Here is a 20,969-nt window from a genome sequence, read left to right on the forward strand (position 1 = left end):
AACAGCGGTCATGTAATACTGTAATAATGTGAAATAACAGCATTAATTTCCATTAAATAGGCCATTGCCAAGGTAAAGTCGTGATCACCAACTAAACTATTAGAGAGTAGTGAAAGGTGCACTGACTTAATGACATCAAAACTACAAGAATTTGTGTTTCTCTCCACTGCCATTAGAAGAGTTTGTTCCACTGATAATGACATAATTGTTCCATAATCGCTGCCTGGGTCCGTAAAAAACCGCTGGGAGGCGCAACAGTAGGCGAATTTTTCCTGACCTTTGTCAAAACCTGGCCAATGAATGAGATACTCGTGATAACCATCAAACGAAACTAGTCTGACGACATCTTTTTTCGACGAATTGGGAAGATTAAGTTTTTTGTCATTTATGGCTGCAAGCAAAACTTGTAACGTATCGCTGCGTTACCCAGCGATTTTTTTCTAGCAAAAAATGGTTTGTTCTGGGTTACTTGCAATTTTATCCACTCTTATTATTACATGACATGAATCCATAAAACCACTGAAGGGATTTAGTTTTACTGAAGATGATTTCGGCGGTTGTATTGTCTTGTGTTTTAGCGTCCTGTTATAGAACTGAAGGCTGACTATTGTGGCCTACCTATGAAATAACTTGAAAATGAGTAATACAACTGGGAAATTTGATTCTTTGGTAGAGCGTAGTGACTCAGCTAACTGAGGTAGTACACAGATTGACAAGTAACACATATTGTAAATATATAAAAAACATACTACTACTTGTTAAAAATAAATATTGAAATTTTATTTCAGTATGATTGATCGAAATTACGAATTTTTTTGAATAACTTGGAAAGTTGTAGCCAACTGCAAGTTTACTATTGAAACTTTTATGAATTAGTTTAAAAACCATACATTTTTAAAAGTCGAAATTATAAAGTTCTTTTAAAATTAGCGAATATAACTAAAGAAATGATACCTGAGAGTCTGAAACGAGTAACTACTAAAATACTACTACCAAACCAACAAAAAAACATGTCCCTGAAGTAGCATATGGCGTGGCAAAGCAAGTCAACTTCTTTTTTTTACTCGTTCGCTTTAGCATAGCGCTAACCTAATTAAAATTAAATTTAAGCGATTTTGACTTTTATTTTTAAGAAGTAATGTTCCAAAAACAAAATTCAGCATAAAGAAACTTTACCTAAGTAATATCAAACTTAAATCTGCCAACAACTCTAGACTATTTTTTTATAATCTAGATTCTATCACACGTGTTTAGCCTTTTCGATACTAAACTAAATGTAATGCAATTCAAATAAAAATATTGTATAAACTCCTCAATGTAGTAGATCTTACTCGGTTTTGAATTCGTGTCTAGACAGATGTTTTGCATCGTCAATCAGTTCCTAGTTTTTAAAACCATCTTCACATGACTAATGATATTACAATATTCTTTTTTTTTATAAACTCCAATAGTCTTTATTGGAGAATTGTTTTGTTTTACACGTCAGATTTTAATTCACAAGTTTTGCCGGCGTTTTAAAAAAATGAAGGGACTGCTCTACTTAAGATCATCTAATCAGATACCACGTGCTACAATTTCCTGTACCACCATTCACTGTTTTGGACGACATAGTCGGAATAATCTTTAATTTTGAGGAAACATTGAAGATACATCATAACGAGATCGACATGGAAGCTTGAATGAGGAGAGCTGTAATGAATGGAATTTGTGCGGGTTATGTCTGCAAAGCACTGTAGTAATGAGACAAATTGAATTAAAAGAAACTTAATAATAGGGGTAAATAAATTGAGTTAAATTCAGCTCTTGCAGCAAACTCACTCTGCGTGTGTTTTAGTAGTATTTGGAGAAGAAAAAAGCGGCCGTGTGGTAATTCTAAACTTTGTTAAGTAGGTCATTTGTCAAGTGGTTGTGTAAGAGTTAAAATGAATTTCAACTCTTTCAACCGTGAATTGGTAATTATCAATGAGATTAAATGACAATTTTTTTTTATTCTCACAATGAGTTATTTGCTCATGATGGAACCGGCATGTCTGTAGAACCGAAATTTGTTTATATAACAAAATTAAGTTTAGATTAAAGCAATGCGATAATAGTTCTTATGCTAAAAATATACATCAGACTATGTTATCGTTCTGTAACATTGACCTGGATCCTGAAGCCTTTGTGTTCTAAAACATATCAGATTAAAACAAAAACAGAAAGTAATCAATGTGCCTTCACCATTTCTTAACACCGACAGATCAAGTTTGGAATGATTTGAACGAAACTCGTTGAATTTGATCACTACAGCTGCGATATCGGCTCTTTTAATACAGGTAAGCAGGTAAGCGGCGCTGCCACGTTTACCTAGGATATTACAATATTGTTATTCAGCGACCTCGTCCCACTTCACGGAACTTGAAGCCAGGTTTACGCGGCTTAAAACATTATCAAATCACTCATGTATACAGATGATTTCCCACAGTTAAAAAAACAACTACCAACACTTTCGTTATTAATTCATCACAGACACGTAACGAAATAAAAAATATTTTTCGTTACCATAAAAAGATTTTTTTTTAATATGAAAACATATTCGCGGTGCTGTCAGTTTTATAGTGGATGGTGAATGATTCATCATACATTTCGATTATAAAAATTGTAAATGATAGTGAATGAGTGTTGCCGTGTAAGTTTTGCTTTTGTTTGGATCGTCAACCAAGCGCAACTAGTGAGGTTGGAACCATGCAATCCGCTACGCTGTTAACAACATGGCCTATCCCGACATTCCAATTAACTACATAATATTCACTGATTTTATAAAGCTTTTGTCAAAGTATTTGGCATTTCTGTACATAACAATCCTTCAACGACCATTCCGCCCAACTAAATACCTAAGAGACAGAAATGTACAAGTAAAACCTGCTACAATACTAACACGATTTCATCTTCATGGCTACTGCTAAGTCAATAAATTGGAATAAAATTAATTAATATATCAATTCAAAATGTACAAGCTTCTTAACCACATTCATTACTTGTAGTTTACTATGTAAGACAATCGTTTTAGTTACAGTTTTGTCTTTTTTTTTCTCAAACTTACGTCTGTCCAACAATAATTACATTCATCCAGTAAGTTATAACTAAAATATTATGTTATTTATACACTTTACAATATTGATACATTAAATCAACTTTATTGTTAGTTGAAGAGTCTAGCTGTTGGTGCCTTGAGTTTATTAAATTTAACCAACTTCACTTAAAGTGACATACCTACATAGGTGAAGGATTTATTGCAATAACATATAAACACTAAAAAGATACTAATACATACATAACACCTGCTTTTTAAAGTGTACAACGGTGTGGTAGATTAAATAAATATTTTTGTCTGTTGTATATATTACAGGTTGTATATGTGTACCTATACTTAAAATACGTCATTTTTTACGTAGTTACTTTTGCTCACAAATAATGGAGTTAATTACGTTTAGAGATATGTTAAGTTACATGTATAACATGTATTTTATCTACCGAAGTAAGTTGCGACTTATCTGTTAAACTGCGTGAAATCAGTGCCGCAACTCAAAAATGTCTTTATCCAACTTCTGGAACGCTTAGAGTTAATTTGCAATTTCAACAAACTTTTATTGCACATGTGGTAACATAAAATGAAAGTGTTATATTTCAATTAGCATTTAAACATTACCCAAATATTTCCATAAAATTCCTAATTGCCCCAAATTCCCTTCACAAAATCTGGAATAGGTACATACAATGAACGGCTTGAGAATCCGGTTGTAAACGACAATAAAAGTTTATTGAAATATTATCCCAGACGAAAATTTACAATACTAACTTGTGTTTTCCCTTCAGCAAAAACTTGGCATTTGTTTTTAAAAAAGATGCCGCTGTAGCAATACAGTTTATGGCAATAGTTGCCGACGACAAAAACCAACAATGAACAGAGAAGACCTTCGTAAGTAGATGTCCTCAAATTATTTCAAAACATCTTTGGAAGGAACTAATAGTAAACACTTTCCCCACACACAATAACATTTGTATCATATGAACAGTTTAACAAAATAAAAATTTTGCAACGTGTTTCGAACATATAAGAACAAAATAAACAATATCTAACAATGTAAATATTTTCTTAGCGATTTTGTAAACAGGAGTATTCTAGTTAATGCAATAATGGCGAGGCTCTTAAAGACGGTTTCAAAAAGTTCCTACTAGTTCAGGTCAGATTGTTTTTGTGCAAATTTCACCACGGCTCTTCTATAGCTAGAAAAAAGACACGCTGAAATCGCTTTTAATAAATTACACAGAAATAAGTGGGAGAAACTGTTACAACTGGTTGTGATAGCATAGACGACGCGTGCAAACGCGAAATGTAGAAACAATGGAGAAGTTTTTGCTGGTAAATGTTAAAATTAACAACATAATTGTGTATGGAAATATAACAAGTCTCCCCATTGAGGCCTGGTAATAAAAGGTTGAAAAATCCAACTTCGAAATATTCCGCTCTGTGGGTAAATTTTGAGTTTGAAGAAACAACAAATTCTTGGCTTAGAGAAGAGGTATTCACAAATTGTCCAACACTTGTAACAAACAATTGCTAAATATAGTTAAAACTGAGATAAAAATACCTGTATTGAATTGGCGGTATACAGTATGTTATAGAACGGAAATAAAGAAGAAAAAACCAGAAAAGTTGTATACGTCTGGGTAGCTGTATAGGCTGCTTCAAGGTGAACAAGAAAGTTGAAATACCTATACCTATACTACTCAACTATAAATTATATTATGGTACTTTAATTTATACATTTTTTTGTAGAAATTATTACTCGATATAATTTTGCATTGCTTGATCAAGTTTTTTAGGTAACCGCTAGTTAATTTCAACGAATTATCGATAAATTTGTTATAGAGAAGGAAAAAATGTCCACCAACAAAAACGATAAACGGAATTGATATTCCAACAGTGTTTGCTTGCTAAGAAGGAAATCGTGGGTTACAACATAATAGAATGCCATTTAAATGTAAAATAATTAAAACGCACACTTTGCAATTAGATCTTCGACATTCCCATTAACGAATTTGTTTATCCTGGTCTAAGGCGGATTGTTACTCATTACAAAACACTTTTTAAAGGTAATTGAAGTGACATTTGCAACAAAATGCGTGATCTAGATAGTGAATAATACCGTGTTGTGAAAACGCTATGCAATCTTCGACTTTACGAAGCTCCTTGTTCATCAATCGTTAATTGTTTTGTATTTTTGTTCTAATCGATAACAACTGCACTTTCTACCGATATTCGTCATTTCTGAAGCAACTCGATGACATTTATTTTACTGTAATAAGTTTTAGATTCTTCGTGTTAACCCACGTAACAAACAGTGGTTGCAAAATGCCTAAAATGCCATGTCTTGTCACGGACTGAATACGGCATATCCGACCAAACTAGCCGTAGCTTTTTACAAAAACGAACCCACCTTAAAAGTGAATTCGCTTGGAATCCGTCCGCATAAAGAGCAAACTAATCTCATAGTACGGTAAAGCACACGGCATATGAAAGTGAAAGGAGGTTGGATCGGTTTGTCTTGGTTTAGTTTTCGTATACGATTTTAGGTTTCGCGACCAATTTCTGTACAACACGTGGTAGATCCGATCAATTTATCGATCTGCGACGCCAAACATCAACTACAAAGTGGATTATTTTATTAGGGAATGGATACCCCACAATCTCGTTCAAATAAACTGGATACACATTTTTTTACTTATCAAACGCCTGTGTTTACCAGTTCCGGACTTGTGTTCTGTCTAAAAAAATTGCCACGCAGATGGCGCCCGTCTGATGATAATTACATAATTCTATCTGCTAGCTTTGAACATAACAACAGCGGTTAGGCATAATGCCCACGATGAAGGAGATATAAATTTGCCCAGTGAATGTACTGAAAATAGATAACTGATAGACATATTTATAGTTTAAACTGTCGCATACAACTATTGCTAAAGGTAATACACATTCAGTTCTATTTGCACATATACGCACACACATTTGAATAACTGATACAAACATTATCGGAGCGTTATACTTGATTAATTTCTAGTTAAAATTTTCCGTTTTCAAATATTTAATTCGACGAATCAAAACAATTATTAAACAACCGTACATAACGTTACACCAGCTGAGTTGATCCTGATTAATCATGTTGTATAAACTAACACCAGACTAACAATGAATTAAGATGAGTTGAGATCTTGTTTATACAATGCAAAATTTAAAACGTAGATAATAATCTATCTACAATGGCTTATTTCGGGTTTCTACGGCTGAATTTGTTTTTTCCAAACAACAATACTTATTATAAACAATTTGTTTACGTTTTGGAGAATATAATTTAAAAAACTCGTGAAAAATACTGCTCGGAAGACTTTACTATGCTTTGTGCTAATATGCTGATAATTATTTATAAGACATAAATTAATTATTTATTATTAAGAACAAACAACAAATTAATTTTTAATTAAATGATCTGTTTTTTACCTACACACTCAAATCCGAATGGATAAAAATTTAATGATCTGCTGAAATGTTTGAGATGATAATTTTCTTGTTCTTCGCATGATGATGTTATCTGTATAAAACGAATAGAATTTTTAGTTTAAAAAATTGAAATTAACTTTGTGATGTCTGAGTCAATTTTCTTCGACGAAGACATTCTAAATTCTCCCTCAATGTTGTGTAAGATGATGTAAATGATCGAAATTCCACACCCAAAGAACCAAGTGAACACTTGTAATTGTGCCTGGTCCATCTGTTGAAGAAAAACCGATATTGTTGTAAGTGATGTTACCTTAGTAATAAAGATCCAAATTTATGAAAACACTAATCACATTAAAAAGCTCAAAAAAAGTAATATACTTGGTTCAAAACTAAAAAATATTAATTGGACCTTCGTAAATGCAGACGTGAATTTAAATGTTCGAAATTTGGTTTACTTCACTTACTGTGAAACAAATACATGCTACACTCGATCATTTTTATCTTATTTATATATACACAGGATAATTCGTTCTCGACATTAATTACAGCAAAATGCCACTTTACGGAAATATGTACCGACTGATCGAAAATAAAATGAATTAGAGTTAACTGTGAGACAAATTGTAAAGGTGGTCCGATTACATCATTCAGTCAACTGACAGGTTGGTGTCAAAATTACACATCCAGCTGAACTGAGAAGACCAGGTTCTTTCGCCCCATTTTGTCGTCTAGCTGTACAATGTGAACCCAGGGTAACAAAAAGTGATCAGTGAAAAGTTATGTTGACAGTAATTTACGTCAAATTAAGGGCATTCAAAGTTTAACAAGCAACGACGTCAACTCTAACTCATTTTATTTTGATCGTATGGCATCATCTTATAGATTTTGTGAATTCAAATGGGCTATGACTTTTGTAACTGTATGTTACAATAAAAAAAATTGTAACCAAGTAAAACATGTCATGAATATTAGATATATTGTCGTTGCAACTGAAGGTCTTAGAATTTTTACACCTCTATTTAGATAAATCTTCAAGAATTAAAAATTTATTACCAAGCCATTTTTTGAAATTGTGATTTTGCATTTAATTTTTCTACAATCTTGCGGCAATTGATATGAATTTATAAATGTTTTTTTCTAATTCCATATAACATAATAATATATAGGCTGTAGAAATGCCAAAACTATCCTTTTTTAAAAATTTAGTAGAAGAAATAGAACTTTAAGTGTGTTTTTCCCGGAAATGACAAATAATAATAACACTGACCACGTATTTCTACTTCTGACACAAAACAAAAGAACTAGAGAAAATACTACTACTCGAAAGTAACGTTTGTCAGTTTTAATTAATATGTTACTGACAAAAATTGTCTATATAAAGGCTGCCGTATTTACATAGTGAACAAAAATTTTACCAGATAAATGGACATTAATTTAAGCCAATCCAATCGGTACAAATGCGTCCCCGATTTTCCTTTAAAAAGATCTTAAAAATCTTTATCGTTGTTAAGGTGTTAAAAGCATAAAAAAAAAATATAACAAATGCTACTATACTAATCTACCATCGTGTTAAGTTTAAACAAACTGTTTCTGATAATAATTTTGTTTATTATTATAAAAAAACAAAGAATAATCTGTAGCTTATAACATGTGTGACGTGACTGAAAAAAGTATAAAACATTGTTGTTATCATTACCACTTGTGAAAAAAGTGACTCAATAGGTTATACCTTAATTTTATTATGTTGGAAAATAGTAAACAAACATCAGAAAATAGTTTTAACTTTAGTTAGTTAGATAGTCCGGTAGAGGCGGTGTATTATCATCAGAAAACCTTCATTACCTATCGCAAATACTACCAGATTTGTTGTAGTCAAGTTATGGTAGGGGTCGCCAAATTAGGTATGATACACAGACAACTGGATAGAAGGTCAGGTATACACAAAAAGTGATATAATGAGGGTTGTATAGTGAATATAACTATCTTGAAGATACGTGTTTTGTGAGCTTCGTGAACAAAACCTTATATCGGTACATTACACATCAAAAAACATCCACACGGTGGCAGAAAATAAAAATTAAGTAATTAACAACACATCTGAATTTAAAACATACTAAATAATTAAACTTTGGTACACAGTACCTCGATCAGATAGATGATTTCATTTAGTCGATGAAGGTACTGTGTACCAAAACACGTACGTGTATCAATTAATTAAAAGATTTTAGATTCAACCGTGTAATGGATTACATACTTATTTGTTGATATTGACGTCCGTCAACATCGCTTTTCATTTCCAAAAACTAAACGCACATTATTTAACGAATACTGTCCAGATTAATACTTTTTTAGTATTAAAATGAGTATAAGTGCACTTACATCGAACACAATTCTCGAAGTAAAAGCTGAATGTTAAGTGGTTAAGATAGTTTGATCATTGCATGACGTATATGAGCTTCTTGCTCAACATCGATTGAACACAGTTCGCTTTACAATTAATTATAAGTGATAGGTTTGTTGAAATAATAGATGTGGTATTTTGTGTCGTGCTTTTGTAGTTTGTGGTTAAATAGTAGAAAATAATGACATTTATGTATTTACAATGAAAAAATATAAAGCTGGAACATCGCTGAACAAACAAGCGTCAGCTTTATTGACGATTGATTATAATAATTCTTCTTAAAAGTTTGTGAATTAATTCGGTGCATGCATTAGATTTTAGGGTAACGCTTAAGTGCATTAAGTATACGCAGTGTATTGAGGTCAGATGTATTTTTCGTTGTAGAAGATGTGGAACGGTCGCGAATTTGTGGGCATGCATTCATCGCAGTGTAAATAGGTTAATGTTTATTGTGTTATGACACTAGAGTGAATTTGAACGATGTTTGTTTATTGTAATAATTTTGTGCAGTAAAAGAGTATCTGTGTCGTAGTTAATCGCGAGTTTACAATAATAGCTGAAATGTAAACGGCATGTACCAATCCGCGCACTTACAACAGCATTGAGCAATTTAGAAACCGACTTTATAAATCGTGTTTCATGTTTAATGGTACAAGTAGCCCACCGAAATGAGAATACCTCGATGATTGCGCTCTCTGGTATTGCGTAATAAGTGCGTATTGTGTTCGCACATGTTCGGCACGTGTTCGCTCATTAAACTGGGACTTACCTTCGAGTTTCATGCCGACTTCCAAGCACTTTTGAAACCGACAGAATGGACACCTTTTCCGTTGCGTTTTGTCTATGTGACAACTTCTTTCCGCCACGCACGTGTAAACTTTCTTGTTTTGAACGGTTCTTTTGAAAAATCCCTTACAGGATTCGCACGTGAGGAGGCCGTAGTGGTAGCCGGAGACCTTGTCGCCGCAAACTGGGCAGAGCTCCTCGATGCCGTCCTTCGTGTCCGGCAGGTCTCCGGCGGTCAGAGACGTCGCCGGTCCGGAAATCTGGTAGCTGGCGCCCATGTCGACCCCGGAGATCGCGTTGGCTCCTGGGGAAAATATATAAGACGCGTCTAAGTTATTCATGTTCTGCGACATCATCATGGACTGCTGGTGATGCTGCATGCCCATCGACTGTTGGCAGCTGCTGTAATGGCTTATAGGGGGCGAGCCGTATTGGGGCGGCATGGGGCTGGACGCCGGGGCGCCCGCGGGCGAATCCCCCGAGTTGGCGTTAAACGGGGACATGTTCAGAGATAACAACGTCGAATGGTTCTCCATGTCCAGTAACATCTCACTAAACAGTCACACGGGAGAACGCTAATGCGGCAACTAGTCAAAAATTGGAAAAGAGCGGCCGTTCGGTCACGTCACGAGGGATTCGTCCGGCGTCATCGCCATCGAGGAAGCGCACAGACACAACACAATATTCCAACAGGGCTAAGTGCATGAGTAATCCGATGGCGGGGCTATCCAGGCACACATAACACACACGCAGCGAGGGAACGGAAGCACCTCCGTCGTCGCGGAGTTCAGTGGGCAAACTGACCAGCGCGGACCGTCCAAGAACGTTCAGCACCGAACCCCCTTCCGAGAGACGTGTTGTCAGCACCGGGCTACAATGGAAAATGATTAGGAGCCCATGTAATAAGTGAAAGTGACTCGGGACCGGTGACCCACTTTCCCATGAACCAGGTCTATGTTAGTGCTGTTGTGAAGTCATACATACACACACATACACACTTACAACATCGCACACTATCTGGGAGAGCGGGTGGGGGAACGGCCGTGGGGGACTGGTGGGGATGTCCCACTGACCCAGTTAAGACCCGACGCATCATGTGCTCTTCGCGCGGGATGTAGGGAGTTTTCCCGGATCGACGCGGCGCGTCGCGGCGGCGGCGGCGTCACCACTCACCGGCATCCCTCTACCTGCCACACGCCGCTCCACATTCGCCAACGACGCCCACCGGACCTGCCGCACGCGACCCGACACGTTTCAGGGTTAATTTATTCCAGGGGAAGTGTTTCAATCAATGAATCGCTTATTGCTCGAGATCTTAAATAAACATGGACGTTTTGCCTGTGCTTTACTAATTAATGACTTAATGACAGAGACCTAAAAACGGATCTTGCCAGGATTGATTTCGTTCGGTTTCTTTTTAGACGAACCACGCGATGGAAAAAAAAGTAATTACGAATGACACATGCATTGCACAACGAGATCAATTCTGTAAATGTACAATGGCAATGATAATGTGATGATAACCAACCTCGATATCCCGACAAATGTAGGTGTGGAGCTAAAGTTCGCGTAAAACATAATAGTTTTTTTCACTTCGTCTAAAAAATTTGGGGCAAATTCAACGGAAATTTGGTGGCCACAATAATGAAACTAATTTGACAAAAATGCACAGAGATATAAAATAGATGAGGCCAATAGAGTTCTTTTTGCCCGAGATATACCCAACGTTTTTTAGGCGACCATACAGAAAAGTAATTGGTTATGTAAGTGGTTTTGACGTTAGAAAATCTTTTCGTTGAAGGAGGAAAAGCTCTGGAGATTTGATAAAAAACCAAAACGCTACTTTGCTGCTCTACTAAGAAAAAATTGGTACAGTCAGATTTCATGCCGATATTCAGTAAAAATGAAGTTCAAATAACCACCGTTTTTGGCTTTATTTATAAAAAAAAAAAATGGTCAAAACATAAGGCCAAGGACGCAAAAAAGTTTTCGCTATCTGAGTACAAAAAAGTGAAAAGTGAGTCCAAAAATGTAATTTTGACATTTCAGTACGAAAAAGTTCATGGATATGAAGGGCGTAAAACGAATAGATTAATTCTAAAAACAAATTTAAGGTTTGATAATAATCTGATAAATCGACGTTCCTTAATGGTAACTTATTTCTTTTATGAAAACTTCAAGTGTAAAAAAATCACTTCGGTGTATATAAAAAGTCAAATAAGAAAATCGTAAAAATAAAAATTTTAAAAATTGTGTAGTTATTCAGACAGAACTTTCCTCGTCTCGAAAGTATAAACAAAGCCATTTCTTAGATATAAAATCTGATTTTACGAATTTTTTTGACAAAAACACTTCAATTTCAATAGGAAGTGTTAATACTAATAACGATACTATATTCTCAAAATTTTGGGAAAATTGGGTCAGCCGATTTTCATTGAATAAGCTTGTATAAAAAATTCTAAAAAATATTAATGCAGTGATAAACCACATAATATTTTGCATTTGGAGTTAAACGTAAAACGTTATACAATTTTGATGTCTAATGTTTAAAAATGAAGGCAATAAAAAACCAGTATAAAACCGTGCTATTCTATAAAATTTGTATACATATATGTAATTTATTTTGCAAAATTTTGATATGACGTTATCAAATTGTTTGTGGAGATATCAGATAAATTTTGGTTAGCGTTTTACCAACTATGCGATATTCCTAAAATGCACCTAAAATTTCACAACGATCAGGTCTACAATTTCGGAGATTATCTACTTTTTCATACTCTAGGGGTCTAGAGATTATGAAACGTCGAGCAAACACGAATTAGCCGTTCGCCGGAGGGTTTACGCTGGGGAAGTGAAAAAAGTGAACATATATTACCTCTGTATATATATGTACAATATAAACAGGGTTTTACATCAAGTGTCGACATAAAAAGCAAATTTCTTGATATAAAAACGGCAACATTTTATCGGATATTTTTTTTAACGAAACTCTTTTTTGATCAATTTTTTGAAAATATTTTCTAAAAACAGTAACACGAAATTTGTATTAGGTTATACATCAAAACAACATTTTTGAACTTGAAAATCTCTTTTTAATTTAAATATGTTCGTTCGAGTCTATTGTCATATAATTTAAGAATTGTTAATTGAAAAAAAATTGGTTGAAAGTTATTTCGACAGAACTTCCCTCGCCCTTGAAGTACAGTCCAACAAATCCCGCATTTATGAAAAAATATATTTGATTTTGAGATTTTTGTTTTATGATAATCTCCATAAAGTAATACCAGTCGCGTAAATAACACCTCAGCAGCCTGTGTGCGCGGGTGCGCACATTCCATTAAGGCCAAGAAATATTTAAAGCAGATATTCAACGAGAAAAAAATGTATTCCCAGCACATGCTTAACTTCGACTGTTTATGTTTACACTTCGAAAAAATTCAACTATTAGCATGTTCCATATAACAAGCATCCGCGGTGGATCAAAATATGCATTTTAGTATTGATCATCGGGATTGTGGACAAAAAAAAACTCATCAGTGTCGACTAGTTTCGTTTACTCGCATTGTAAACATCTTCAGGACCTATTTACACAAACACGTACACATTGTGACGTAATTGCACTTACGTTAATTATTGTAAATATAGTTGTTATTAATTGTATTTCTCATTCAATTGTGCTTTTGTGTTAAAAGAAGATGAAATTCGATCCATTTTGTCTCGCCAAAATAAACGAGATGAATAATTTTAGCAAAAAAAAGCGCGACATTACTGTTTCCTTACATTTTTGAGAACCGTTCGTGACTTGATCAATAAAAAAATTGGAAATGCTCCGGAATCAAGCTCGGACCCGGGCTTTCATTTGCAAATTTGGCGCTCGAATCTGTTTAATAAAAATCCGGAAAGACAACAGACAGGCAGATAGACGGAAACGGGTGACCTATTTTTCATATTATAAGGGTCATGAAACGTCGAGAAAACATAAAAGCAGCGATTCGTTGGATGGATCCTATTTACAATACTTCTTTAGTTTGCGCTCGGGAAGTATATAAAAATGATCATTCCAATCAGGTTTCTATAGTTATAATTGCTTCAAATTATAAACTCCGAATGGAAACCCGTCCGAAATATCTTTTTTTTTTATTTACTTTGAATTTGTTCCATAATATTACGCGCAATGATTAAAACGGAATCCCATCAAGTACGAAATATTTCCTAATTTCTTATTAGTTGTACATCGTAAAAATACAATCAACTTGTCTGAGAATTCTGAGATACGCTGATACAGCGAGCATGAGGTAATTTGTTTTTGTATTTTAGTACATAAAGAGGTAAGTTTGAACTGAAAAAGTTATTTGCACCCCTTGACAAAATCTTAAATAGAAAAATTATTAGATGGACAACTTCCGTTGTCACATATTACTAAAATTTTATATAACCTCATGACATTTAAAATAGATACGAAGATAAATATAACGACATTTGCGTTCCTCATATTAATTATATTAACTAGCTGCAGAAGAGTTTAAGAACCATTATGTTAATTGTTACGAAACAAATGAAAGATAAAATAATAAGAAAGGAAATAGGATGACTAAAATCTAGATCCTAAAATGTTAATGACGACATTTCCACCTTAAAAGTAAACATCTCTTTGACATTTTAATCTATAAAAAATAACCTGTAATTTTTATCCCAAAATCTACTTACATCACTTTTCAAAAAATAAATGTTTTGAAGACTAAAGTCGAAGAAAAATTACCACCTTGACTGTCATTCTGCGTTTAATCGGGATCTGGTATATGGAATCTATAGTTGAGATTCGCCATTCGTACTTTCATTTGTAAGTTCAAAAATAATTTTGTGTCCATTATTAAGATCGAAAGTACAGACGTGTTATTTAGATACTACATAATTAATGTCTACACGATAAACATTACGCAAATTTTTTAATTATTATACAAGAATAGAATAAATTCAGTCTAAGCACGTATTGGACATTGTTACTGCTTTAAAGCGTCACTTATAATTCATATAAAGTTATTTTAAAGTAAGAGTTAGACACAATCTCTTAAGACGTCTTGTTTATCTCTACTACATTTTTAATTGAAAATATTAAGACGCCGATAATATGTGTACAAAATACACTTCAAAAAAGGAGCACGTTACATTTTCATATTCCAATAAGATGTACTTCATGAAATTTTGAGATGAGGTCAGCAATCTTTTGAATCGAACAGTTTTACAAATTTTGGTTAGCGTTTTACCGTTTTGATTACGATATCAATGCAGATGGTTAAATAATATCAAATACCGTCTAATAAACTATGAATTATGCTATCGGATAGACGACAGACAGGTAGACGACATACACATGGAAACGAAAAACTTACCCTTTCGTATCCTACGCACTGTGAAATATCGAGTAAACATGAAATCAGACGTTCGTCAAATTGATCCTTTCACGATTCTGGCCTTAGCCTCCACTCGAGAAATATTATTATTATTAATGTTAACTTCTAATCGGATTTTTACCCTTTTACGTAGATAAATTGTTTACATATTTCGGAACACACGGAATCAATGAATAAATAAATACCCTAATAAGTTTATTTTAGTTGTTTTGTTCACTACCGTTTGTAATAACCCGAACTGAGAGGCTATCATAAATCGCTCGTCGGTGTATCTTGAGAGAGAACTTCTGCTTATTTGTTCACGTACTTCTTCGACAAGTAGGAAGTAACCCCCTGGAAATAAATCGCCAATCGGAAGCGTTCCCGTAAAATTTTTCAGAAATTTTTTCTAGAACAAATATTTTAGATCGATAATTCATCTGCTTTCAACAAATTTAGGTTGGAAATAAAACAAGTCCAGTTTAATAGATTAACGCTACAAATGGTACTACACGTATAAATTTACCTTATCACATGATACAAGTAGAAAATGTGAACCGAGTAATTCGTACGGTGGTTTTTTTTCCCGATAGGTCACTTACCATTGTTTAATATCAACTTTTGCTCATTTAATTTCAATTACAAAGAAAATTCAATACGCACGTGGGTCGGCCATGATGCGGAAATTATTCTTCGCACGAAGTAACTGTGATAGATGTATTTGTAATAAAATCGCTATTTCAAGGACCAGACTTTAATCCACACAGACTTTTAAATCATACTAGACTTTTTGTGTTGTTTTGCAATTGAAACAAAACATTGTTACAGGAACAAGAATATAAAAAACTTCAACAAGTAAACGGAGTAAGAAACAAATGTTACAATCACAAAATAAATAATTTTAATTTTTACAATATTCACATTAATTTTGCGTATATTTTTAATCCAGCCGCTTTGGAAGAGATCTACCTGGTGGCAAAAGGTGTCGGAAGAAATTTTATTAGGATTATAAATAACGGTTCCTGTACTTCTTGTTAAATGTTGTATTCGGACTACAGTTGGTAAGTTTATAACCTAATTGCTACACTAAATGTCCTGATTGAATGTTTTTACATTCCTCACTACTGCCAGTCCTTCCCCGGCGGCTTATTGCCGGCAATAAAACCTGAGAGATAAATGAAGACCACGTTTTACTTCCACTACCCTACTGTCGTTGTAAATTTTGTTACGCAGACATCTAATAAAACTAGCAGGGAGAAAATCACAAAAATCCGTCGATGCATTAATACATATACGGGAAATCTTCTCCAAAGCGCAAACGACGAGTTTAATACATTATTAAAGAATATAAAATAGAATTTACAAGTTTTTAAACTCTCGGTAACAATCCATAATGCATTAGGACAAAGTGATGTATTTTTCATTGTTTACTGCATTATGTGACTCACATTCAACGCTCCGGTAATAATGGATACACAGACTAATAGTCTGAAGTGTAGTCGAAGTCTTAAAACTGCACACATATTTTCCAAAAAACAAGTTGTAAAACAAACAAATGCCAACGGCTTAAACACATACAAGATAAAACTGTTAGCGGAGGTTTTATTTGTTATGTTTGGATGTAATTCCATGTGTCCGCCCGGGAACTAGGTGACCTAATTCGCAAAACGAGCGGTTTGACCTATTTATTTCGCCCAAAAGAACAATGAGGAGTCCTACATCGATGTCAGTAGGTGAGTTGGATTTATGTTGCCCGTCCTTAAGTCTAAATTACCTCTAGTTACTCTTTCAAATAAGCTCACTTAATAAAAATAAGTGGGTTAATTAAAATAGATCGGTGATGTAAAATTATTCGGGTTATAATGAAAAAATAAAACTTTGCAGCATAATTATGTTTGTATGATAGACCTATAATGGATTTGATTAATATAAATACGGATTCTTGTACATTAATGATTTCATTTATAAGCGTTATAATCCCACTTCTAACACAGAATACATTTTCAGCGAAAACAATACGTAGCTTGATAATAAAATTAATTATAAATGACATTACGTTTGCAATATGGACATGTTTTGTTCGTAGGTTAGGTATTACGATACGAACGGTAACTGAATATATGTTGTACAGGTTTATTAATTAGTGAATATATATAGAACCTAGTTTCAATTTTCATCCAATTTAACGAGGCAAAAGAGTCATTTCTTAGTCAATCAGTGTTGAAATATGGTCTACTGACAATAGTATTAACTTGACTTGTTATGTAAATTTATTTCAATACTTACGCTACTTAAATAATTAAAATGACAAACAGGACTTTACTAATAAGCGTTGTTGGATGGTAAATAAATATAAAAGTCATTTGCGCTACTTTAATCGTAATTTAAAAAAAAATCCATCACTATCAAAATAACACGATATTATTTGAAAAACTGTGTTTGTCATAATCCGACGTTTCATTGTGGTGGGGCTCGTGATACATAAAATTATCACAATAGTTAGATACATATATTAACAATACGTCGGTGCCTAAATAGTCGACTTTTACTTTTGTGAAAGCTCAAAAAAAAAGGATGAAGTCGTTTGTTACGTTATTGGACTATCCTTGAGTGTAAGGGATAAATTAATTTAGAAATTGACAGTTCCCATCAAGAAAGTCTGAACCACTGAAAGCTAGTCCCAAAAGGAAAATGACCTATTTGAACTCCAAAAGTCAAAAATTGTTGTATGAGATTGAAGCTATCGCCACTTAGTGTAAGAACAATAAGCAATCTTGAACGAATATTGAGCGAATTAGAACTCGTTGAGAGGATGTTAACTCTAAATACAAGTGTCAAAAAATGCATTAACATAAAAAAGTCAAAAGATATTATTGTTATGTCTTACCCCGTTATCAAACGTGATAACAAGTGTTCAACAACCACCACTTGTATCTAGGGAGCAAGTGTTCGTGAAGTCTTGTAATCATATAAGTACTAAATAAAATAGAATAAAAATAGTAATTTTTTATTCGAATGGTCTATCCGGATCATTAAATTATTATTGTACTTTTTTAAACTAATTATAGACACGCTTATACTGTGAATCCCGAGATAGTAGTAAAAATGAATACCTTGAAAGAAATAACAAGTAACTATAACGTGTAACACATTTTTTTGGTCATGTATTTTCAGTGTCAACTTCATAAAAATACTTATAACATGTCTTTCAAGCAGTACTTTTTTATGGTCTTTAAACGCTTTTTTATTACTAAAGTTTTTATTTAGGTTACCAATTTCGAGGTAAGGTGAGTTATTTTGGAGTTCGGAGATTTACATAAGAAAATTGCCGTCATATTTTGAATAATTTCCTTAGTAGTAAAGGAAGGAGGAGTAAAAAAGTCAGTTCTAGTAACGCGTTTTGGTGCTACACATAAATGAAAAACATTTCACTGAAATCCTTAAAACCATTTCTATCCTTTCGAAACTTAATACTCGTATCTTGATAAAGGCGGACGTTGAAATACAATTTAAAGATAAAAACAAACTCCAAATGAGAAAAAAACTCTTGTTACCCACTACCCTATATTGGTTTCTCTTTTTCTTATCGCCCTTCCATCTTTTGAAATAGTTTCCATTAGTTAATTAACAAACTTAATTACGAATAAAGACCATTCGACCCCATGCCTACTGAATATGACTTATCCAAACATTTAATGCCTGATAATTGTAAAGAATGAATATAACAAATAATTTGAAATTATTTAATGCCAAAATCTGACACTCGGCAATATTAAATTGGTGTGGGTTTTAGTTCGTTATATTATGTCATATACAACACTTCAATTTGTCGAAAGAAACCAACTATTTTGTTATTTCTTAGCAGGTTTTAACGAAGTGTTTAAAAAATACGGCAATGCATCCTACATTGTGGAAATCCACTGGGCGTTATTAGATTTTGTCCGTAGAGAACAGATCGAAGGATAAACAAAGCTTAAAGCATCTTGCTTTTTCACTGCGAGAAATCTTCAACTTCTACTTTCAACATAAACAATGTAAAAGTATCACTCACACAGGCCGTCTTTTTTACAGGAGAATATTTTATTTACAGTTATTTAAAGGAGAAGCGTGGGAGTTTTGTCTTTGACATCTTAGGGTATACTGAGGATTACGTCTTAGGTCATTCCATTATTTTGAAACAAAAAACGAAAAATAAGGGTAAAATATGAACAAGACGAAAAGGCAAAATGAAGGTGAATACATATTTCAGATTAAGATATAACTTATTATAGTTCACTGTTGTGCACATGTTTCAGTGACAGCCAGTTTCCAAAATCTCTCGGACAAGCATACATTTTTGAAACAATTTTTTCAAAGCTGTCAATATTTTCTTAAACAGCAAATTTTATTTTTTACAATCAGAGTACACAAAAATGAGTTTGGTGATATTATTTTTCTGGATCACGAAATTTTTATATACAGAGTGAGTCACTAAACGCGCGCTCCTTGACATATCATTAATTATTAGAACTACCAAAAAAATCAAAGACCAAAGTTGGACGTTTTAAGGGACAATACACTTAGTTTTTCGAATTATATTATATTTTATATGTTATACATTTTTCCATATTTTAAGTGACATTTTCTTAGGTTTTATAATTACAGTTTATTTTTGAAATTCTGATGAGACATTGCCACGTTATTCCAATTTTTTTTTTAATTTTCCAGCAATGGAAGGGTTAACAAAAAATCGCAATAGGGTTATTTTATTATGTGGAGAGATAAATTAAGCTACCCGTGATGTGGTACCAATAAAATTGACTCTTAATAAACAGTGTTTCAATAAAAAAATAAATTATTACAATTTCCTAATATCGATATTTCAGTTTTTTCAAACAGAACATCCTGAATTTTGTTACTTCATCATATTCTGGTTTTTGTTTTTTTAATTTTTGTTAAATATGTTGTATGTTTAAAGTTGATACTTATTGCGATTTTTTACTCTTCTGGGGCACACAGCAGCTTATTGAAAGAAGAACAAAAAATCGAGTAAAAAGCAGTAATAAAATACACGGCATTCTATTGAAACAATTGAAATATGGACATTTAAAAATTGTAAAATTTTAGATTTTTTTATGAACACTGTGTATATCACAATTTGATTTAATTGACACCACAACAAAGTGGATACCTCTGTTTATCTCTCCATAAAATATTGCAACATAGATCTTGAATATGTAAAATCATATGGGGTGTTTGTTTAAACAAAACTAAATTATGAGCGAAGTCTCAATATAGCCAAAAATAATTTTATTACATCAGACTCAAAGAACCGTAGCACTTCAATGTTCAGCTTTTTTTCTATCTCTAATAACAATGAAGGACCCCACCCTTAGTGACTCACCCTGTACATATATTCTTGTCGTTTGAAATGCTTAACGATGTTGTCAAATGTCAACCTTAGTTTTTTAAATATGATCTTTTTTACAACGTTCATTTTTTATACAACTATGTATATTCGAGTCTTTTATCTTCCTTAAGAAAAGAGTTACTCTTGGAAAACATCTATCAAAGATGACATTATTTTGACGAAGCGTGTTACAAATTTCAAAATTTCTTTCAATGAAGAAAACTAAATAACGTGAACAGTGCCATTAAAATGCCAATTGCAGCTAACACTTTAGGTATAGTCGATGTGACAGGCAGTAAAATGTTGAAAAGGATAGTTCGGGATGGGATTGCCAAATTTTGTTCATAAAAAAAGCTTTAAAAAACATGTAGTAGTGCCGCAATAAGAATCCATGTAATAGGAAAAAGGCGGAAAGCCCTCGGATTATTTAAGAATTATTTAAATAATAATGTTAACAAATGGACT

General features: G+C 33.3%; 1 protein-coding gene across 4 annotated transcripts in view; it reads right to left on the bottom strand.

Moving 5' to 3' along the window:
* LOC135135097 (nuclear hormone receptor FTZ-F1) overlaps positions 1–20,969 on the bottom strand; it is an 87,099-nt gene that overhangs the window by 24,885 nt on the left and 41,245 nt on the right. For 2 of the 4 annotated variants that reach the window (XM_064064080.1, XM_064064081.1), the window contains exon 2: positions 9,709–10,029. The exons of 1 other annotated variant lie outside the window; for it this stretch is intronic. In XM_064064080.1, the coding sequence (XP_063920150.1) occupies positions 9,709–10,029 (321 nt within the window). Of the gene's footprint in view, positions 1–9,708; positions 11,139–20,969 lie in introns of those variants that run through there. One more of the 4 variants, XM_064064079.1, reaches the window with a different exon arrangement.

Source organism: Zophobas morio, unplaced genomic scaffold (assembly GCF_036711695.1).
Source record: "Zophobas morio isolate AGI-343-1 ecotype UQ-CSIRO unplaced genomic scaffold, CSIRO_AGI_Zmor_V1 ptg000024l, whole genome shotgun sequence".
Lineage (NCBI taxonomy): Eukaryota > Metazoa > Arthropoda > Insecta > Coleoptera > Tenebrionidae > Zophobas > Zophobas morio.